Source organism: Ursus arctos, unplaced genomic scaffold, assembly GCF_023065955.2.
Source record: "Ursus arctos isolate Adak ecotype North America unplaced genomic scaffold, UrsArc2.0 scaffold_1, whole genome shotgun sequence".
Lineage (NCBI taxonomy): Eukaryota > Metazoa > Chordata > Mammalia > Carnivora > Ursidae > Ursus > Ursus arctos.
Genome location: NW_026622763.1, coordinates 52,150,663 through 52,175,190, shown reverse-complemented (window position 1 = coordinate 52,175,190; position 24,528 = coordinate 52,150,663). Strand labels below are relative to the sequence as shown.

Sequence of the window (24,528 nt, the reverse complement as noted above, 5' to 3'; positions counted from 1 at the left end):
TTGGATAATTACTTAATTTTCTCTTCTATAAATGGGGATTCAGGCCCACAATCTCAAAATCAAACAGAGTCAAAATCAAAATGGCTGCAATGAAATATATGAATATGAATATTCACAAATGGGATAGGGATTATAAATATCCTCATGTCCTCAAGAACAGAGTCTAGATTTCTACTTAGCTCTGAAGAGTGACAATATCCCTTTTTCTTTTCCTTTACTCCTCTTTTCCAATTATTTTTAACATCCTATATTCCCTGGCAACATCTCTCACACCTGCTCACTTTTTCTAGACTATATTCACCTGAGGCATGGCCTTATCACAGTATATCTAGACTGAGGTGATAAATGCTCGGTCATTGTGCCCCCTTCAACCTCCCCCTCATACTATAGAGCATTCTACAGCCATATCATTCTTGTTGTCACTGTGATCCCAGCAAAAACTCTAAAGACTCAACTAGTGTCAACAGATCCAAGTCCAGATTCTTTGGCTTAGATTCCTATCCATTTTCCCAGGCTTCTATCCACAAATTCTCCGTTCTACTCAAACTGATTCCCCAGCACCTGTAACTTTACCACCTCTATAACCTCACTGCTCTAACTCCATACCTGTGTGGCGGACTATGTTTTCCAGAGGGACCACAGCAATCTCTCCCATCCTACATGCTCTTCCTACAATGTGACCTGAATGAGTTAAAAGTGGGGCCTAGGTCCGTCTCCTTGAATCTGGGTGTACCTGTGAATATGATCAACGTGGCAATGGATAACTTCCACGGTAGGTCATAAAATTGAAGGAGCTTCTGCCCGTTTCTCTCAGGACATTGGTTTTTTTTTTTTTTAAAGATTTTATTTATTCATTTGACAGAGACAGACAGCCAGCGAGAGAGAACACAAGCAGGGGGAGTGGGAGAGGAAGAAGCAGGCTCATAGCGGAGGAGCCTGATGTGGGGCTCGATCCCGGAATGCCAGGATCACGCCCTGAGCCGAAGGCAGGCGCTTAACGACTGTGCCACCCAGGCGCCCCAGGACATTGGTTCTTGATACTAGACTCCTTGCTAGGAGAAAGCCAAGCAGCCACGTGGAAAGGCCAGCTGACAGCCAGCATTAACCGAAAGACATACCAGCAGAGAGCCTTCAGCTGATTTCAGCCCCTAGCTATCCTCTAGGTTGTCCCCTAATGATCCCAAGAGGAACAGAGATAAGCTGTTCTCTCCCACCCCTACCCCCTGCCATGCTCTATCCAAATTGCACATTTGTGAGCAAAATAAGAGTGTGGTTGTTTTGTATACCACATCTTTTTTTATCCATTCATCTGTTGATGGACATTTGGGCTCTCTCCATATTTTGGCTATCGTGGACATTGCTCCTATAAACCTTGGGGTGCATATGCCCCTTTGTATCACTATTTTTGTATCCTTTGGATAAATACTTAGTAGTGCAATTGCTGGGTCACAGGGTAGTTCTATTTTTAACTTTTTGAGGAACCTCCATACTGTTTTCCACAGTGGCTACACCAGTTTGCATTCCCACCAACAGTGTAAGACGGTTCCCCTTTCTCTGCATCAGCCATCAAAAGGAATGAACTCTTGCCATCTGCAACAACGTGGATGGAACTGGAGGGTATTATGCTAAGCGAAATAAGCCAGTCAGAGAAAGACAAATACCATACGATTTCACTCATATGTAGAATTTAAGAAACAAAACAGATGAACACAGGGGAAGGGAAGGAAAAATAAAATAAGATAAAAATAGAGAGGGAGGCAAACCATAAGAGACAGTTAACTCTAAGAAACAAACTGAGGGTTGCTGGAGGAGAGGGGTCTGGGGGGCCAGGGTAATTGAGTGATGGGCATTAAGGAGGGCATGTAATGTAATGAGCACTGGGTGTTATATGCAACTGATGAATCACTGAATTCTGTCCCTGAAACTAATAATACACTATATGTTAACTAAATTAAATTTAAATAATAAAAAAATGTGTGGTTGTTTTAAGTGACTAATTTTAGGGTAGTTTTTTATGTAGCAACAGATAACTGGAATCGACTAAAATACCCTCCACTTCTTTTTGGCCTTCTCAAATCCCACTTACCTTCCAAAGCCAAGTACAGACCCCTAACCTCCTTCAAGTTGTTAACCTCACCTAAAAGTGGTTTTTATCTGTCTCTCTTGCCTGAGGCCCATTTAGCACTCAGTAAAGACCTAAGACCTACATAATCTCCTTGAGAAAAAAGACCACGCCTGTATCTTCTGGGGAACCCATTCCCAGCAACTCTCGGAATATCTTACACATAGCAGATGGTCTATATATACTTGCTGCATAACTAATGTTCTAGCCTCCAGAGTAGGTACTTAATAAATGATACATACTATGACAGGTGATTAATATAAAAAATGATAGAAACAGAGGGACAATAAAAAATTTTAAATGGAGGATTAGGTAGTTATAGGAAATCCAAAATTTCAAGTCATTAAACTGCGTTTATATCGAGTAAAGTAGACGCTTTTTAAATTAATAGTTTATGTTCAGGAGTGGGTGTGTGGGGGGGGGTGTTTTCAGCCAACATGTAGATTTGGATGTCTGCTTTGGGAATTGTTCCCTCGTTAATAATTAAATTCTAAATGGGCATTTTGAGAAGTGGTAGTAAGTATCCACATTGTATGGTCTTGTAATTACTCAGTGTAATTAGAGTATAGAAGAGTTTAGAAATAGACAGAATGTTTCCTGTCAAATACCATCTGAATCAGGATTTCTTGAAATGGGGATCATGAACCCTACCTAGATGCTTGTCATTGGATAAGATTCATGAAGTTCATGCCTGAAATTATATACAAAGTTTCATATGTATACATTTTTCTAAGGAGAGGGAGGGTCTATGACTCTTATCAGATACTCAAAATAGTTTTGGAAACACAGTTAATCCACAGCTTTACCTTATCACATGAGCTTTTAACTCCTATTCAGAGATTCTGCTAAAGGGACAGGTGTGGGCCAGCAATGGGGAAAGACCGAGGCTGGTCTGGCTGTACCACTGCCTTACATGGTGGCCTTGGGGAATTCCTTATAAACTCTCTGGGGCTGCTTCTTGACCTCTCAACTATGAAAACAGGAGGATGCACTACAGCTACCAAGACATCTCAAGATAGTTTCCCTGAAATGGCCTAAAGAGGAAGGAAAGGGCTACTTCACTTGGTGTTTTTCCATTGGATTTTCTTTCCTATAAAAGAACTGTAATATTAATTTTGGTTAAAATCTACATCTAAGTGTTCACAGTCATTTATTTAGTAAATTTTAATTGAGTGCCCATTCAATGTGACAGTCACTGGCTATGGACATTCCACTCGGTCCTTTAAGACCTGACCATCACTGAGTAGGCCCACCCCACCACTGCACATAATGCTAGGAAGTAAAGTAGACAGTAAAAGTATCAAGAAAGACGAGAAAGGCACAAAGGACCCAAGAACAAGTGATTCATCGCTAAGTGAGTAGAATAAGCGTTGTGTAGGAGATCAAGTAGAAACACAGTACTCCATTGAGTGGGCTGAGTACTCCTGAGCCAGGTTGATTTGGGATGTCCACTTGCTCCTTTGCCTTTCAGAATTGCAAGTTCAGTTAAGGGCATAGCTTTTTTTCCCTAGAGGAAAATCTTTCTTTAAAGATGTGTAAGTAGCTATACTCCAGCTCAGTATCTCGGAACCAGTTCTCACATGAATAGAGTCATAAGCAAGCAAAAAGCAAGTAAACACAAATGCTTAATGGAAAAGAAGGCACATAATGAGTAATTTAGACCCAAAGATAATCTGACCATAATTCTCCTCATGCTCAAAGTTTTCAATGGAGGAAGTAAGATTTTTACGCAGGCTTTGAATTACAGATGAAACACAAGACAAAGTACTAGAAAGAAAACAGGAATTCAGCATTTAAGAAGATGGCAAGTATGACATAGATCATTTCATCATTCTGTGGACCATTTATTTACCTCCTAATGTTAGTACTTTAAATTTTTATATTAATACTCAATTTTTCATATGTATGTGAATTATCTCTTGAATTAGACAGTCACCTCCTTGGGCCCAAGGCACATATGTTATAGTTTTGAATATCATTTGAATGATGATGTGCCCCTACTAAATATTCGGTAAATATTCTATGAATGAATAAATAGAAGTTTCTCCTTAAAGCTTAAGATGGTGGAAAAGACTGGCTTTATAAGGAAACTGAATAATTTCTTCTAACTCACCATAATTATTTCCACAATATATTTCTTTCACAAAAACTACAAATATAAATGGAGATCCTCAATTTGTTGCTGGTAATTTGGAGTTGGGGACATGGAGATCTATATTAGGAGGGGGCTGTTCTCTGTTTGGTGTATGGGGATTAGGGGAGGGTAAGGAGACAATGTTATTTATTGCCCATATTTGGAAACTGGCATAATTTGTGGCTCTTAAGAAAAAAATAAGAGTAGTAAAGAACAACATATGGTACAAACAATGGTTTTTTTTTTTTTTAAGATTTTATTTATTTATTTGACAGAGATAGAGACAGCCAGCGAGAGAGGGAACACAAGCAGGGGGAGTGGGAGAGGAAGAAGCAGACTCATAGTGGAGGAGCCTGATGTGGGGCTTGATCCCAGAACGCCGGGATCACGACCTGAGCCGAAGGCAGACGCTTAACCGCTGTGCCACTCAGGCACCCCAAACAATGGGGTTTGATTTTCTCCAGTACATGGTTCACATAATTCTTCCTCCTGATCTCTCCCATGACTGTCTGTTTGCTGTGTATGTACCATACCATGGTGGACTTTAGATAAATGTGCACATGTGTAAACAAAATGCATAGGACAGCGAAAGTGTTTGGTGTGCACAGTATCTTCAAATTGTATCAAAAATGTATATAAAAGGTCCTCTGAAATCATCTCCAGACAAAGAGAGCTCCTATAATTAAAAAAAAATGCCTATGTGGTAAAAGAAGCTAAACTTTACTTTTTCTTTTTTTAAAGATTTTATTTATTTGAGAGAAAGATTTCGAGAGAGAGCATGAGCAGGGGGAGGAGCAGAGGGAGAAGCACACCCCTCACTGAGCAAGGAGCCTGACGTCGGGCTCCATCCCAGGACCTGTTCATGACCTGAGCCGAAGGCAGACGCTTGACGGACTGAGCCACCCAGGAGCTCCAGAGCTAAACTTTTCATCCCTGGCATGCTTAGAAAGATCTTACATTTATTTAAGATATTCACTTTATACCACACACAAGAGTTCCTTAGACAAAACTGCCTCTGGAGTCTTCTTTACTTTTCCAAAAGCTGACTCATATAATATATCATACTTCATTTTCTCTAAGTCAATCACAACAAAAAACAAGTTGCAGGGAAAACAAAGGTGGAAAATGGTAGACTACCATTCACCCAGATTTCCCAGTGCATTTAGAGGTTGGACTATTTGACTATTTGATCATCTTATCATGATGGGCCATTAACATGACTCTCTGCGAAGTGTGCTGAAATTGAAATCGGGAAGCCATTTTTTAGGAGGTTGTTCTTTCACATCGTGATATATACAGAATAATGAACATGCCTCAGCTCTCAGGAAACCAGAGGGAATACCCTCCAACCGGCCACTTCTTGCAGGAAATGATATGTATTAGCATGAGAGGATAAAATAAGAACAGTAGCTTTCTTATTTAAGAGGATGTTCTTAAGTATCTCTTGATTTTTCACCTCAGGGTCTCATAAGAAGCATGACCAACAGAGCAGGCACTTCATATTTGCTGAATGTAACTCAATGGTATAGATTCCATTTTCTTCTCAGTGTCAGTGAGAAAAGTACCTTATGCTATATTTGGGCTACTGCTCTCCAACTGAACACAAGCATTTTTCTCACATATATTCCATTAAAGGAGGCTGAAACTGGGGTTTTTGTTTGTTTGTTTGTTTGTTTGCTTGCTTGCTTATTTGGTTATTGGCTTGTCTGGTTGGTTGGCTGGCTTGTTGCTGATACTCTGAGGACAGTAAAAGAGGGAAACAACATGGTACAAATCACAATGTTTGAAGTCAGACAAGACTAGTTTAAGACCTAACTCCTTTACTTTATTAGCCATCTAATTCCTCAATCTAAGTCTCAGTTTTCTAACTTATAAAATGGGACAGTAATCCCTACTGGCCAGGGTTGTTAGGAGGATTAGATGAGACAAATGGCTACTTAGAATAATGACAAGCCCACAGTAAGCATTAGGCATATCACTAATTTTGTTTATTATTATTACCTCATTAAGTCATAATTAGGATAAAACAAAATAATATATATAAGTGCCTCCTGACAGACAACAAATGCTAATGCTCACATTCTAGAAGAACATGATTTAATGGACAGTATAAGCCATCTTCCTCACACACCCCAGGGAGTGTTCTAGCACGTTGGTTCTTCTGGCCACATGTTGCTATTAGAGCACAGACATAGGTCTAGCTCAGGTATACCAACACTTCACAAATCTGTCAGTCTGAATTTACTCAAACAACACTTCCCAGTGACCAGAAATCACAAGAAATAGAAATAAGCATCAGAATGTTCAGATTTGCAATGAGAATGCTGGTAAACATTACGACTTTGATGTGGCACTTTTGGACGTTGAAAGCACCAAATGACTAGCCTTGGGAGATGCTGCCATGTAGCCATGAGCTATTTCCAGCCCTTCTTGCATTTCCTGGCTTTACCTGGATGGGATATGAGCAGATTTGTCATTCATACCATTCAAATAATTAGGGCCTGACCCATCTCCTGTGTCACATCCTCAAGTCTCTTCACATGACTCATCATTCAGCTGGAAAGCAGGAAGCGCTCCATTTGGGGGAGGAAGTCAAAAGGACGCCACGCCTCAGGACAACACCATTCTTACTCAAACAGTGTATTATTCTCATCTACCAGGCAACGCCCAAACAGAGCATGTTTTATCACACCAACAGAAAGGAAGATCAGGGCTGTGAATTTACACTCGTGTCTCACATCTGAGGCATCATGTGACCAAGAGCTACAACCACGAGGCTGTTACACTGACCCTCTACCCAGCTAACTTCTGGAGGTTCCAAAGCACCAAACTTCTAACCTCAAAGCACAGAGATCTAAGCCTTCTTCAGCTTATTCTGGCATCATCTCTTGGAAGTGATACTCACTTGCACAGAACAGAATTAAATGTAGGTAAATAGAAGTGGGTGTGTTTTGCACATATTTACGCAAGCCTACCTGTCTATACCTGAGAAAGTTTTGGCACCCAAAGGAAGCTACTATGAAATTTTTTGTTGCCTAGATTGTTTGCTATTTATCAATTTGCATTTTTCAAAATAAGCCTGCATCTACACTGAGATGTGACATCTTTAATTACACGGAGAGTCTATTTCCATTACAAATGGGTCAGGAGTTACCTTGCCTCCCACTTCTATTCAGAAGATCTGGAGCTGCTAGAAATATCACCTTCATTCAAGGTCAGGGACAGTTTGGAAGAGTGATACTCAATCTCATCTTCTTTTCACCCTAGACTCATATTCCAACCTGGAAATGGAAACTTTAGAGGAGTGAAAAACTGGCTAGCCTGAGCTCTTTCATGACTTCAGTCTTTCACGGTCATTGATAATTTGACTTCTGAATTAGAAATGGATAATTGTTAAGAGAGTTTATTATTATTATACAATTGTGTGCAGTTTTGTTCTGGTGATTTATAATTGTATATTTATTTATCAATAAGGGTAAATTATCATAAATATTCTAATGATTCTAATGATTCTAATGATTCACATTTATAAAACATTTGAAGTCATATATATATATATCTAAAATTGTTATCATTTAATGAAATTCTTTCACTCAATGTTCACCTATGTGCTAGACACTCAGATACTCTACAACCATGCAAGCTATATTTTATCTTATTTTATAGATGAGAAAACTAGGGTACAAACCCCTGACCCAAATCACACAGCCAGGAAGCGGTAAAATCTCATTTTGACCCAAGTCTATATGACACCCAGGCCATGTGCTTTCTACCCTAGAAATTGCCCCCTCTATGTATTAATGAATATATAATCCTATATATTCACAGGATATATATTTTTTTCCATAGGATAATGTTTACAGCTTAACACATAATTTAGAAATAATGTTTTATAAAGATTTAAATCCCTTCATTCATACATCACTAATCCAGAGGTCCTTTGTACTTATCTAATCAACCTGAACACAATGAAAAGCTGCGAATAAGTCACCTAAGCCACCAAACCAAATGTGACATGTATTATACACATCAGAGCTGGTAAATGACACTGCTACAAGCGTGAACATCTCATTTCTTCAACGTCTGTCACTCTTGCTTTAGAGACCATGCTGAAAGAGTGGCTGTGTGTTTCCCAACACTTAACCAGAGAAAAATCACCAGGGACAGGTAACAAAGGGGAGTTTCTACAGACAAGAATATTGATTGCTATGAAAAGTGAGAGCCAGGAATTTGGAGGAAGGGGGAAAACAGAAAACTATAGAATTCTGTTATATAGTGGTGCCATCTAGTGTAGGGGCAAAAACTACACAGCTTAGAAGCCCCTGAGGGCTTCTACCAGACAACTGAAGTACAGTATAAGATCATAAAGTTCTCAGGATGACACTGTCATTATGATAGAGGAAAACAAAATGTAGTATTTTACCTAAGACAAAATGGGAGAAGATTATAATTTATAAAAATGTTTTCCAAAAATATATTTTTTAAGGGAAAGAGGGGGCAGGGCAGAGGGAGAGGGAGAGAGAGAATCTTAAGCAGACTCCACGCCCAGCATGGAGTCTTCCACGGGGCTCAATCTCAAGACCCTGAGATCATGACCCGAGCTGAAATCAAAAGTCAGTCACTTAACTGACTGAGCCACCCAAGGCCCCCCCAAAATATTTTGATGTTTAAAGGAAGAATATTTCCCTTTACTGAAAACCAATCTTTTGCTAGGCTTTTCATTTCTCAAAGAGGTTTGGTTTTGACAAATAAACATCTTATCTATTTCCAAGGGGATTGCTGTGTATTAAAAGAGGTCTCCAAGCTTTTCCGGAAGAGGAGCTCACTAGCTCTGCTTTACGGTTTACCTGCACTTTTCACCACCATTTTAGCTTGCTTCTCCAAATCAAGTTTTTCATTAAGAGTAGTTCTCTTCCTCTACCTTCATAATATGCACCCAGTTGATAGACATTCCTATCAATCTCCTCCCCCGAAGTTTTTGGAGTTGCCTCTGCTATTTTCCACACATGACTATATCCCATTTTTCTAGAACCACTGACGAGCAATGAATTGGGTATGGGAATGATCAGATCCAGGCACGAAGGTGGAATTACTTCATCTCTGCATCCAGGGTTCTTTCGCTCCAGCCCTGTAAGACAGTCCCACTAAAAGTATCTGATCTCTAAAGAGAATGAGGGACCATGTGCTGAAACGGCTAAGCCAAGAAAAACAGTACTTGATATAATTTTAAAAGGCAGTCTTCCCTTTAGCTTCCCCCAAAGAGATAAGGATGAATCATTGCTGGGAACTGAATTTTGCAGTCAACAGACCTAGCAACCAACTAATTCGGGATTAACCTCCTGAAGTAGCATACTTCCCTGAAGTAGCAAAAGGATAAAAACACTAAAAGGATAAATTAAAATAATTTCCAAGGGAAAGCGATAAAAAACAAAATGTCTTTTACAAGTTTTGTTTTATAGTAGTACGTCCTTAGGGATGTGCAACTGGGGGATAGTTCAAGGGAAAGAGATTAGAGGAAAAAAATTAATGAATGAACTGTCTTGTGGAAAAAAAATCATAAAGCAAGTCAGAAAATGTCTCTCTAGTCCTAAGCGCCTGGTCACAAAATATATCTTGAACAAAAAACTTGGAAGATATTTTAATAATATGGTAAAAAGGAGGCACGTTTAATTTACAAAGAGCTCTTATAATTTTACAGACTGTAGATACAATCCAGCAGACTACTGGACAAAGGATGTAAACTGGTCACTCACAGACCAAAAAACAAACAAACAAAACAAAACAAAACAACAACACCACAACTGCCAGGAAATATTTTTAAAGATGCTTAACCTCACTCATGATTAGGTAAACAAAATAATAATGATAATAAGATACCAATTTTTTTCCTGGCAAAATTTTCAACGTTCGAAATTACACATTGTTGAAATATACAGTGAAGTATAAATTGGTGCCAACTTTCTAAAGTGTAATTAGAAAGTATTCATCAACTTGTAAATTTCACATAATGTCCACAGGTAAGGACTTACTCCATAAAAGTACATCAGTATATATGTAGAAGAATGTCCACTGCAGCACTGTTTATAAGAAGAAAAACCAATGTAACTGTCCATGAACAGGGGAATAGGTTAAATAAATTATGGCAATCCAGCCAATGAAAAACTCAGCATAATGCGGCTAATCTGAATGCACGGAGACAGAAGGATCTCTAAGATCCACTAAATGGAAAAAAGCAAGATACAGATAATATGAACGATGTAATCTCATTTGTGGAAGTATACAGGTTTAAATGTTTTTAATGTAAATACCATTAAATAGTTATTGCTCATAACAAAACCCCCCAAAACTTAGTAGCCTAAGACCGTGACTCTATTATTTCTCACGATTCTGTGGGCTCCCTGAGCAGTTCTGTTGGTATCACCTGGGCTTACTAGGTGGCTGCAGCCAGCTGGGCGTTGGTTGGGACTCAATGGACTCACTTCTCTGGGCCCTCAACTGGTACGGTTGAAATGACTGGAATGAACACATGGTTCCTCCTCTCAGGTGTCTTCACACGATAGAGGAAGCACTCCCCATGGGCAAGAATAAAACCGCAGGGCCTCTTAGGCTAACACTCAAAGTCAAACACAGTCATTCCCATAACAGTCTCATGGTGAAAGCACGTCTCAGGGCCAGTTTGGATTCAAAAGGAGGAAAGAAGATTCCACCTCTTGGTTGGAAAAACAAATTTGGCTGAATTTGCGGCCATATTTAATCTACCACTCTATATATGTACATATCTCCCTATCTATAGCTATATCCATCAGAAATGTTATTAAAGAAGATATTGAGATAACCCCCCCACCCCACCCCAGGAAAGGAGCTGGGTATATGAGCAGCAAGGGAAAAGTAAGAAACTTACCTTCAGTTAATGCATTTCTATACTCAGGGCCGGCTTCACAGGCACGAGACCTGTGCAGGCACAGGGCCCCATGCTCAAGGGCTCTGAGCCCTCAGTGTAATGCTCTGCAAACACCATCTTGAAATTCTTAGTGATTTTATCTTTGAACTTGCATTCTATAAGTGAAGTGCAATGGAAGAGTGGGGCGTGTATGTGAGCAGAGACAGAGCCATGTGCATGTCCACTGTTCCCTGACACCCCTTTCACATAGAGCATTCACGATACCTCATGAGAACAGGATTCAGGTGCACTTATGAGGCATGGGAGCTCAACACATCTCAATGCAAGTACACAGTGAGCATGTTACATCTTCCAATGAGCAAGTCCAGGTGCTGACAGCCCCAGAGGCCCCATTTTCCATTCTAATCAGAGCTTGCTTTGAACACAAAGAGTGCAGTGGTATTGACAAAGGAACTCTATCATATCCTTTCTTATTCATATTACTTCCCTGTACAAGCCAACCACTTACACGGAAAATAATGACATAAAGGGAAAAGAAAGCTAGGGCAACCAATAGTTCCTCTTCCTGAGTCCTGCCTTAGCGGTCTGTCAGCTGCAGATCGAGGGTATAGGTAGAAGCTGTGTGCATGAAGAACTGAAATAAAAACAGTTGAATTAGTTTTGTTCATGGTCTCTACTGTTCTGGTAAGAATATAATAAATGTGCATGTACAAGCCAGGAAACAGAAATTATATCACTTTGGTGATTCCACATACAAGTTAAATGTCCTTATATTTGCATTTAAAGCTCGCATTGCACCATTGAAAGACAAACAGAAAATTTGCACTACTAATTTAATTTATCCTTTACTTAGAACATTAAATAGCAAATAAGAAACATGATGAATTGAGATAGAAAATGCCGAAGAAAGGAAAAAGCTTTGTATTTTAGCACCATTAGTGACACTTTCTTCCTCTGGGGAGAATAAGGGATGTTACATTTTTATGTTGCACCAGGCCCCACAAATTATGTAGTTGATTCTGTCTGTACTATTTGAACATGTACATACATGTCCTACTTTTTTGCATTAAAAAATAGGTTTTTTTCTACCATACCTCACCCACTCTTTCACTTCACATTTAAGTTTTATGAGCTTTATGTTACTCCTTACATCAAGTCAACATAGATTTGTTTAAAAAAAAACATAAAAAATAATAAGACCCAGGGAACACAGCTGAAAGAAGACGGGTACCCAAAAAAGAAACATTTTTACTAAAACAAAGGCAATATTTCATATTGTTATTGCTGCGCTCTTTTTCTTTTGTGGGCAAACATTCTCCCTGATTTATAGCACTGAAACCATGGTCAGCACAATGAAATTAAGCAAGAATAATATGTCAGATTAAAAAAAAAACAAATCCAATTTTATGAACTCAGTTCATGACAGCTGCACTGTCAACATACATATTTATTCTCTCAAGGGCCATGGATGCAAGGTCATCTATACCACAAGGGATGTCTGTCTTGATTGGTACATATACATCAACTCAGGAAATATAAAAGATATGTTAGAGGTTATTTACAGGGAGAACTTCTTGGAAAATTAATACCAAAAGAATTTCCCATGTTTTATTTACTTGCATGGTATCAATGTGATATCCCATAGCTATAATGATTAAATACCTCTACTCAAATTGAGGGAGGGATTATTTCTTTATTTACCTCTTATACTTTCGATATTACTAGTCATGTATATTACTTTGAATTTTCAACCAACTTACTAGTTTGTAATAACCAAAAATTAAAATGAATTATACTAAAAAGATTCCTACAAACTTAGAGTTTTCTATTTGAAAAACAGTTACATTTTGCCATAATGTTCTCAGATTTACAACATCACACCATGCCAACAGGAGATTTACGTTGTTGGGATTTAAATAATTAGTAAAGGAAAAGGAAAAAAGTGACCTATATTCCTGGTAAGTATGTTAGAGTCAATTTGTGTGAAGATCATGATTCAAAATGTCTTGATATTTTTAGAAATTTTAAAACCTTTTTTTTTTCTTTCTCAAGAGCTTGAGAAAAAGAATCAAATGTAAGCTTTGGAAGTCTTGCCCAAAAACTAACCAAAGAGAATATTCTGCATAAAATCTTCTACGGAAGAAGTCAGTAACAGTGGATTGCTTCTGGCAAGAGAGCTGGTGGTTAGGGCAGGGGTGAGAAAAAAACATGTTTTTCATTATATATATTCTGTTGTACTTTTTTTAAAATTTAAATTTAATTAGCCAATTTAGTTACCATGTGTATGCATTACCTAGTCTCAATAAATTAAATTTCTTTAAATAAAAAAACAAAGACAATTATTCTGCATGGTGGGCCATGCTATAGCTAATTTTTAGTACCATTGTCTGAAGGTGTCTAGTTAGCCTTGTGGGCATTATTACATGTGGGTGATTTTGGGGGAGAGGTATGGAACTGAAAATACAAAACCACGCTTCCATGAAAACTAATTATTAAAGTTCAGTCATTTTGGAACTGGATACAAAATACTCAAATGTGCTCTATCTAGAGGAGCGATGGCTCCATGAATTAGAAATATTTATTTTAAAACAGGCTTTGGTAGAACCTCTTACTGCAAAGCATTTCTGTTTTGAGGCTGGAACTTGGCATTTTTCCTAATGATTTCTTTTCACTGCAAGAAGAGTTTCTGGATACCAATGTCTCAGCCTGAAAGCCACAATGAAAATTATCCATCATCTCCATTCTCACATCACAAATTCTGTGAAGATTTTTTCAGAGTAAATGTTCAGTGCTCTCCCACATAAAGAGGCAACAGACTACATGGTCTGATCTGTATCCTGATTCTATAGAAAATGGTCCTTAATCATTTGGGGGGGGGCAGTGGGGCCCTTTCAGATTAGGATGAAAGCTCTGGACTCTCTTTTCAGAAATGCATACACATAAAAATTATCAGAGTTTGCAGGTTTCTCAGTAGCTGATCTGCGTACTGCCCAGAGCTCATGAAATCTGGATTAGAGTCACCTATTAGGGACCAGTCCCCCTTTCTGACACTGCACCTAAACCTATCTGACCATGGGCCAAATAAGATATCCTATTACTACAGGGCAAAACGCTAACACTTGGGTCTAATCTTGAATTCTTCCTAAGTTAAAAAAAAAGGCTCTTTTTATTTCAAAAGCTCCCAAAACTGGATACTTAAACTTAAATATTCTTGAGACTAAGCTCTTAATAACTTATGACTAAATAACTAATATTTGTGAAAAGGTAAGAATGACTTCTGGCACTTAGTTTGTGGTCAATACAATTCATCTTTTATTGTTCGTTATTATTCACATGCAGAGACCCACCATATGAACGTAAAATCCAAAGGACCACAATGATGTTTAATCAGAGCTGGTCTTAGATCATGTCACAAATTACACAAATGGGGTGCTGTCGGGGGCTCATCTTCCTTCTCCAACAGATCGGAGAAGACCCTGCCAAGCCCCAGGAACAGGGAGATTAAAGAGTGACATGGAGTGCTCTGTGCCTTCTGTGACCCAAGGACCCAGACCTAATGGCCACTGGGAGCCCTGGCTGCACCAGCATTGGCACAGCCTCCACTGAAAGCCCCAACTGACGAAGACCGGCAGGCCTCCAAATCGGGGAGAAACCATATGGATCCCCAGAGTGTGTCTATTAGTGGTCCTTAATTTCCTCTGGGTCAGTTTTGAAGCCGCATTCAGCCTCTTGCTCGGAGCTCTCTCAGCCCCAGAACCTCTCAGCTTCCAGGTTTCTTGGTCTGTTTGGAGGAACAGCAGTGCTCTGGGCCTCCACTTCCCCTGAATCTTAGCAATTCCAGCTGCTAGACTTGCTATCCCCATCCCCTCACATGATCTCAACCTGTCTTACAGTCATGCTCGTTTTCATCAACAGGACCCTCATCGCCTCAGGAGGCAACTAGCCTCCTCTTGGCCTTTCATTCACAGACAGATCTGGTAATACCCATGTGAAGGGGCTGCCATCATTCATTCCTGGTGTCATTCACCTGATCGGGAGGAGACCTGGAGATGTTAGCGGAGACAGCAGTTGGGCTGGGTCTTGGGACAGGTGGGGAAAGGAGGTGAGTGGACATAAAGGGACCTTAACATTTTGGGCTTGTTATGGGTTTTTGCTCCAGGGAGGAAGCAGGCATGACGCTAGCGTCCAGAAGAACTGGGGGTGGGGTGGGGGTGCTTCGGGGAGGGAAAAGAAGGAGATAAAAATCCTGCGCTGTTCTCAGGAAAGGCTAGGAGGCTCTGACAGGCTCCTCTTTCCGTGAAGAACTTGAGAAGGAGGCAAGCTTGCCCTGAAACTGGAGGGTTGTTATGACCCCTCCTCCGTGTTCCACCAAAACAGACATGTTCCCACGGTAGCACTTGTATCCTCTGCTTGTGTCTGGTGACATCTTTCTGTCAGTCACCTTCCTGTCGGCTTTAGGAGGACAATACACACAAGGAGGCTTTCTCTGGAAACTGTTCTGACTCTCCCCGGCAGTTACCATCTCCTCCTCCCACTTCCAGCCCCTACACACACCTCTATGATAGCCATATAATCCGATTTTAAAATTTATCTTCATATATTTATCTTTATTAGACTGTGAGCTCCTTGAGGGTCACACGCTGTTCTCATCTGTGTGCCCAGTGCCTAGCATAGCACCTGGCATTTCGCGAATGTCCAACTAGGGCTTGCTGATATGATTGAAGTTGAGAAAAATATCTGTATAAATTAATAGAGGCAATATGGCTGGAAAAGGATGAATGGCCACATTTAGAAAGTTTTGGATGCCAACATAGATGGTTTAAACATCTTCCCTGGGCAGCAGACACAGCAGCACTAGGTCTGAGCAGGCATGCATGAACTCCTCCATCTGCATCTATCTGTCTCTACCCTCCCCACCTTCACTTGGTGCTTCCGTGGGGCTAAGGAATTGATAGCATCATACCATTTCTTCCTTCCAACCATTTGTGATAAGATTATTGTTAACCTCCTTTCACAAACGAGGAAAGGGGTTTAGGCAGTAAAGTAACTTGCCCAAGGACATAGGGCTGGGCCAGACTGTCATCTGATCTGGCTGCTTCCAGTCCCTGGTCTGTAAAAACCATGCTGCCTCCCTTAACAGTGGCTAGACAGGAGGAGAGACAAGGGAGGTCGCAGCGATGGTGGGAAGGAATTGAAGAGGAAGAGATACACATACTTGATTATAAAAGGAGGCTGGGTAGGACCGGGAGAAGCAGGGAGAAAAATATCAACCTAAAATATTCGAGTAAACTTGGTATTTCCTACTAGTCTTTTTTCAATTTTTCTGAATTTTTAGAAGTTTGAATAAAAAGTTGGAGGGAAAAAAGATAAGTCTGACATTTCAGACCTAAATGAAGTCTGGAGAAGAGGCTAGGATGAAGGAAAGAAAGCATAAAGCCAAAGGCAGAAAGCAAGAAAGAGAATTTCAGAAGATGGAATGCCAACTGTGTTAAAACTTTTCTAAAAATTTCTTAACCATGTCAGGACGTGTAATAGTTTAGACTATTATGCACATGCTTGTAATTATTACTATCAGGAAGTCATGTAATGATTTTAATTTATTAATTTTCATTTATTAATTATCACCTCATTAAATATGCCATCTTCTATGTATGACAAAACCTTTGGTTATTAAGGAAAGAAAATGTCGATGGAGGTAGTGTGATCTGTAATACAGTTTTCAGAGAAGTAGAACGCTAATATTTTTAAAGCTTTAAAAACTTCACAACTTTTTGATAAGTAAATGCTTTTTACAGTGTTTTCACAAAGTTGAGTATGTTTCTGAGTAAGTGGATCTTTTCTCTTTTAAAATATTTATTTACTTGTGAGGCGGGAGGGGTGGAAAGAAAGGGAGAGAGAAACTCAAGCAGATTCCATGCTGAGCATGGAGCCTGACGTGGGGCTCGATCTCACGGCCCTGTGATCATGACCTGAGCTGAAATCAAGAGTCAGACACTTAACGAACTGAGCCACCCAGGCGCCCTGACTAGGTATGTCTTTTATTAAATGCCATATCTGATCATTTTATTACATTTTCCCTTTTCCAAGTTCTGTTATGCTTTTAACAGGGATTAGATATAATGTAAGTTATTATAGAGAGTTTTTTTTCCCTTTTGCAGTATATTGGTACTAGGCAATTCTATGAATTTTAGACAAAGTGAAGCATGGGCAAAAATGCCCCACAAACAAAGTAAAACGCACAACAAATAGCAAAGACCTAAAAATGAAAAGCCATTTTCATTAACACTTATTGCTAAGAGCTGTGCTTTCCCCAGAACTATTAAAGAGATAGATACAATTCTGGACAGCGAAGAAAACAGTTACAGATGCTCAAAAAAGAGGACTCACTTGGGGCGCCTGGGTGGCTTAGTCAGTTAAGCCCCGGACTCTTGGTTTTGGCTCAGGTCATGATCTTAAGGCATGAGATCGAGCCCCAAGTTGAGCTCCACGCTCAGCAGGGGGAGTCTTCTTGAGATTCTTTCCTTCTCCCTCTGCCCCTCCCCCCTCAAACAAATAAATAAATAGAATAAAATTTTAAAAGAGGACTCACTTCACTAACTTCAGAAGGTATCCAGGTAACACTCATGTTTCACTCAGACTCAAAGCTTAGAGCAGTGTTTGGGGGCTGGGGGGGTGGGGCAGTGGGAACTAAGGTCTGGAGGGTTCCACTATCAAACCACTGGGATCTTCACAGAAACCGAAGCAGAAGAGCAGTGGAAGGGACATAGATCATGGTACAAATATCCAGAAAAGAAATCTTAAGAAAATTTTATTACGGTTGCTAAAATAAAGTTATAAGAAATAGATTATAACATAGATATTATAAGAAACAATTGGAGCCAATATATGAATTTGTAAGAGCATTTAAAAATGTTTTGAAGCAGAAGAGAGAAGCAATAAAAGTTTTTAAAACTTATTCAATTCATGCGGACAGCACCATTGACTAAAATCCTATTGCTTACACCATGTGACTTTTCAAATCAGCTACAAATGAAAGATAATATCTTTATAAAACAAATTTAAAAAATTTTAAACCACAAAATAGCCTTTTTGTTAGAGATTTAATGGATTTAGAATGTACGTACTTTAAATTCATGAAAAATGAAAAGTCAACAGACCAAGATAAAATGTTTTCAGGAATTACAGCAAAGGGTTAATATCTTGTTCAAATAAAGTGTTTATATAAACTGATAAATAAATGCCAGTGTACGAGTAACATGGTCCCTGAAAGATGAAATATAATCAGGAAAGAAATATATAGGAAAATCTCAACCATCCCAGCAGTAATCAAAGAAACACAATGACAATAATAGTGTCTATTATAACGGAAGAAAATACATAACGGTCATGCTGGCCAAGGCTGGATATAATAGGCATGCTCAAATACTCCTGGTGGCAGAATAAAAGCTATTGAAAATAAATGTGATTATATTTATCAAGAGACATAAATGTTTTCATACCTTTCAACTTAGTATTCTTTTTCTGGAAATTTATCTTAGAGACGTGATTCTCAAAGTATAGTCTAGGGACAGGTCAGGGATCTCAGGGGGCCCATGAGCTCAAAACTCTTTTCATAATAGTTCTATGATATTACTTGCCTTTTCCACTCTCATTCTTGTACAAAGGTACAGTGTGGAATTTTCCATGAGCTACATGATGTGTAACGACAAGATTGTTCTGACAGATAAGAGAATATGCGCTTGTAGGATGGTGGAATTGGGTGGGGGGTGAAGGGAGATTTTGCACTTGATTCTCACACTTTCAATAATCAGACCATACAGGCAACCTCTAATCACAAACCCTCACATAAAAAACCCCACTCACTGTATCTCTAAAGTAGTGATTGCCATTATTACTTAAATCTGGCAGGAGCCCCAGTTTGGAAGTAGAATGTCTGTATGAGAGAAGGAAAAATTACACTAGGAGATTTAACACAAACAAGGAATAAACATAGTGTTCAATCATACAGCCTTAGCACAGAACGAAAATGCCAGGCAGGTAAATGCAGAAGCAGATGCAAAGGGGCACAGTGCCCACTTAGCAAAGCCCACTGCTGGAAGACAGAGGTTCTCAGCCCTGGCTGCCCAGTAGGCCCACTTGGGGGGCTTGAAGAAGCCACTGATGCCCAGGGCCCCTCTTCTAGAGATTCTGGTTTCACTGTTCTAAGGAGGGCCAACACATGGGAATTTTTAACTAGCTTTCCAGGTAATTCTAATGTAGAACTAGTTTTAAGAATTACAACTGTAAATGATGAAAGATACCAAAAAGTTCTTGCCTTACCAATGATATAATTTGACACAGTACGAACTGTTGCCTATACTTTATACTTTCCATTCACATAATTTGTGGCTTTGCCTTCTTGCATTTGCAAACCAAAAGGGAAGGGGGGGTACTAAATTTTCCAATTCATAAGGCATCTAAGTAATCAATCGACATTAACTTGGAGCACTGCTGACAGCAAGGCAGGATTTAAGCAAAGCCATCTTTATGTTTACAAATAGGTGGCCCAGGAGCTGGAGAGCTTTCCAAAAAGTTATCTAGCAGAGCTGGGTTAAACCAGGAATAGACCAGAATTTCAAGCCAGACCACTTGACCACCTCAATAGCCTTTAGAAGGTCTGTCTTGCATTTATTGGTTTGGGCCAGACAGCTCAAAACACTGAGGTTAGTAAGATTAACCACAGGCAAGCCTGCAGGAATTCGGAGAGGCTGACTTTGTGACAGGATTTCCTGCCGCTCCTTCCTCGGTGTCAGACACCCTGCCCCACTGACTGGGCTCTAACCTCTCCGCAACAGCCTAGAGACTACGCAGGAGTGGAATTTGGCCCAATGAGAACAGAAAAGTCCCATGACCACAGGGCTTCCTACACATAAAGAGCTTAACAATATCCCCCAGTCCATACCACGAGTTCCTTCTGAGTCTCAAGTTCTTAAAAGTTTTCCTAACTAGAACTGCCTTTTCCCGCGGGACCCATTAAACCTCAGAGCGGATTTCTCCAGATGATGACTGAACAACAAACAAAACACAAAGCCAGGCATTTGGGAATGCAACACATGACACCCTCGGAGGGCCAGCCGACCCCTATGCAAGCCTGCCCAGGGGCCTATCACTGGAGGAGAAGGCAGAACAGAGCAAAATAGGAGTGAAGAAGCCCTGCCTCTTCTATGTGGTCAGTCCCTTGGGACAAGACTGCCTCAAATGCTATAATTTGGTTAAGTGACCCCAATCCTTTAGGGATGCTGAAAAACAGCCCTGTTAGCCACATAAGAATTCAGAACCCAGTTTCTTTGTCTTCGTTTGAAATAATAACCTGGATGGAAATGAATCTCTCTCTGCCCTCCCCCATATGTCCTCTGGCGCACTGGATCTTCCTCAGAGCACTTTCCAGTTTGTCTTACATCAGGGTGATTTGTGTTTATGCTTGTCTGTCTTCTCTAGATTGTAAACCAGGACAGACATGATATATTTTGCACCTCCGCTTGGTGGGAACCAAGTATATGTTTGTTAAATGAGACAGGCGTTGCTTAAAGATAAAATTTTCAAAGCGGCATCAATGAACATGGAGTTGAGAAGCTCCTTAGCAGCCACGCAGAGTGGTAGGTTCGCTGGGAGAGTAATGGGGGCCACTCAAGATAAAAGTATGGGGGTGGGGGGTGGTGAGGGGTCCAAGATGAGCTGGCAAACGCATGGCCATGGGAAGCATTTCAGAACCTCTGCTAACAACACCTTCTACCAGATCCCAGTATCTGGTGCACACTCCTGAAATGAACACCCAGAAGAGCGCCAGTTAAGAAGCAATGACTACTGCTTACAGCATGCTGCCAAAAGGCCTACCCGCAGCATCTGGACATTCCTAGCATCTGCCAGCCAAGCCTTGATCTGTTCAGACCCCCTGATAATCTTCTGAGAAATAGTGAAATCATAGCTTGTGGAGCTGGTATGACTTCAAGTCATCAATAATGTAACAGAGTTCCCATAAACACTAAGGAATGCATGTAGTCTGAGAGCTGCAGGCAAGATACCCACTGAGCGTCCAGAGGATGAAATACATCACTCTCAATCTGTTTCCTTGCCCAAAATTCATTTTTAATATGTGCCATTCAAATATGTCACCAGATAAAAACATATATTTAATATTAATGTGATAAATGTAACTGGCTAGTTATGAACAACTATCTTTGTTTATCTAGAAACATATTTAAGATCATCAGGCTAAACAAACATATCCTTCGCATCAGAAAAACATGAGCCACCACTCCTCCCTCCACACACACACACACATCACAAATAAAGATGAAATCAAATTATGTCAGTCCCGTTGTACATATTTAGGTCTGGTGGAACATAATTAGAAAAGCCAGAGATGTTTCACAGTATAATTCCTCAAACCAAAATGCAAACTGTGACATATAACATTTTCCCCACCAAAGAATAAAAAAAGACCCAGTCTGACCTTATAGGGCATATGTCCTTCTTTTTCTGTCTCTCAAAGTTCCCAGACATCCAGTGAATATCTGTCCTTTATTTGGACAGCAAAATATGCCTTCATCGCTGATAATTCCTTGTTTGTATCTATTAGTGTTAGAAGGATCTCAGTCCAGTGCCGGTGGTTCTCCAGAAAAACTCAGGCAGCCAAAGGCAATAGGAAAAGACTTCCTATATACACACACATATATTTAACTTTAGTTACCTCCTAATAACTTCACTCCCTTCCTTTCTGGATTTGAATCATTTCGCCACTCCATGGAAAAGCTCGAGGACAGAGGCGTGAGACCCTGGAGCAGACACAAGGTCCAAGTCATCAGAGCAGGCTTCCGCTTGGTTTAAAAGAATCACAACTGTGAGGAGAGTCAAGAGAACCAGCCAACAGGATGTGTGTGGCTGGAGTTCCTGGCATGAAATCTTGGCTTTCATGTTTATTTTTGGATGTATTTTTCTTAGCCCTTTGATGCAAATTTCTGGCCTGGGAAGTAACCCTACAGTACAAGCTCCAAAGTTGCCAAAAGTAAGCACAGACTTCTGACTTGGGAGAGAGCACGTCCCTTGGCTTTCAGATGAAGGTGTGGGTCCCTGTGCATTCATAAGCAGGCAAGGGGCTGCCTGTCTGAGGATGGTCATGCAGTCCTGCCTCACTGCCCAGGGCCACCAAACATTTACCTGAGATACCAGCCTACCGTGGAAGCCTCCCATTAAAGTAAAAGTGAAACATTTGAAATTGTGTGCATGCTAAATAAAGTAATAAAACCACCTAAAGTACTTGGGAGATTTTTATGTTCTGATATTATGTTTTAAGTATTTGGCTTTAATTTTTCTGACAGCCCGAGACAGACAGGAACATCAAGTCTATTCATGCAGGAGCAGATGTCTCTGAGAAGTATATTATTCTAATAAGTTTTTTAAAGCACATCAGCAAAGACTAAGCTGCTGTTATTTCAATACTTCCTATTCTCATAGTGACTTGAAAGATTATTAATAGAAAAGGACTTTTTCTCCCTGCATAGTCCAAGCAGAGTCAGTGAATGGAAATAACTAAAAAGCTTTTCAATCCCACAACTGCCAACATATCTAGTAGAATACAGAATAAAACGCTCTGAAAATCAGGGAACAGAGATAGATGTAAAAATACTTCTGCAACAATATTCATTCTCTTAGAAATATTCCTGTTTACAAATTGCACTCTTCTGCCAAGACAGAAACATGCACTTATTTCCTCATTTTACCATTCGGTTTTATATCCCATAAAGCATAAAATAGATTTTTGGTCACTTAACAATATTTACTGAGGCCACAGACACATTTGGGGAATAAACTCTCCTGTATCAATCATTACGTCTGAGCAATGGTTCTCTGCGACATGGGATCCCCGGGTTAGAATAAAGTCACAATGTATGCCAAGAAGTTTCTGGGTAACAATTACAGCTAAGAAATCACTTTTATTATGGCATGGGTCAGACTATAAATTTAAAATGTTGCTTTTATTTTTAGACTCTGTAGTTTTATTGCTGTCTTTAAATTTCAAATGATTTATTCATAAATACGTATTATTATTTTGAACATGCTCAAACATGGCTCACAATGAAGGAAAGCTTTTGGCCAGATGATGTTCATGCCATTGAAATACAGCTAAGCACGTGGTAGACCACTAGTTCAAGGACCTCTCAGTAGTATCTTTTATGAATTTGACTGAGAGTGCCTCTTGAATCTATTTCTCTGAATACACTGGACTCACCTCATCATTCAATTTCATGTATTTGGAATATTCTATGTACAGATGTCAAAACATGCTGCAAAGCTGAAAGCATCTTCATACAGACACAATGTTAGATAGAAAGTCAACAAGAAAAGCAAAAAAACCTCTTGTAGTCATTTGTAACCACTGGAAACATTATCCTATATGTGCTGTGAAGAAATTCATGGATTTGGACAGTAAATCAGTTCTTTATTTAGTCCAAGAGCCACCAGCAGTCATAAATCCCCATATTCTTGGATCAAATATTAATAACTGGCTTAAAACTCCCAAGCCTACCCTTCACTACTCTGTCATTTAACTTCCTCACTGAGGGTACAAAATGCCACTAGTGCCAAAGAGTTGATATTACAATTGTCTGAAGAAATAAACATGGTGGGGACGCCTGGGTGGCTCAGTTGGTTAAGCGTCTGCCTTCGGCTCAGGTCATTGATCCCAGGGTCTTGGGATCGAATCCCACATTGGGCTCCCTGCTCAGCGGGGAGTCTGCTTCTCCCTCTCCTGCCCCTCCCCCCTGCTCATGCTCTCTTTCTTTCTCTGTCAAATAAATAAAAACTTTTTTAAAAGAAAGAATTTTAAAAAAAAGAACTAAACAGCGTACTCCAAGACTTTTCAATTAATTTTCTTCTGAATGAAATTCAGAAACAAAACTATCTCCTGTCTTCTCTCCTCTTCCTTCTCTCTCCATCCCCCATATGCTACTGAAAAATGAGATGGTTTATACCCTGATTCATATATTTTATTAAGTTCTAATACCACAGAGGTGTAAGAAGGGGGATGCATTATTGACCAACTTTGAATAAATTTACTGTAATTCACTTACATTAAGAAAACGACATCGTTTTAAGATGGAACAACCCAATGCTCTCAACTCTGACCATAAATTAGCAACTGAAACATGGAAGGAAAGGAGGAAAGAAAGCAGCTTTCATTAGAAAAGACACAGGATGTAAAGAAAAGCATCAAGCTGCTACCTCAGTTACACCTTGGGGAATACTTTCTTTGATGTATTTGTAGAGGCTATTGAATAATGCTTCCGGTTACATTTATGGGAATAACTTTTTTAAATACACTAGGTGCTACCA

The 24,528-nt window shown here is 39.7% G+C and overlaps 1 protein-coding gene across 7 annotated transcripts in view; it reads right to left on the bottom strand.

Moving 5' to 3' along the window:
• Positions 1–24,528, bottom strand: part of RAPGEF4 (Rap guanine nucleotide exchange factor 4) — a 273,452-nt gene that overhangs the window by 182,630 nt on the left and 66,294 nt on the right. Inside the window, exon 1 of one of the 7 annotated variants that reach the window (XM_026492550.4) lies at positions 21,650–22,371. The exons of 5 other annotated variants lie outside the window; for them this stretch is intronic. In XM_026492550.4, coding sequence (XP_026348335.2) covers positions 21,650–21,661 — 12 coding nt within the window. In that variant the 5' untranslated portion in view covers positions 21,662–22,371. Of the gene's footprint in view, positions 1–21,649; positions 22,372–24,528 lie in introns of those variants that run through there. One more of the 7 variants, XM_057318665.1, reaches the window with a different exon arrangement.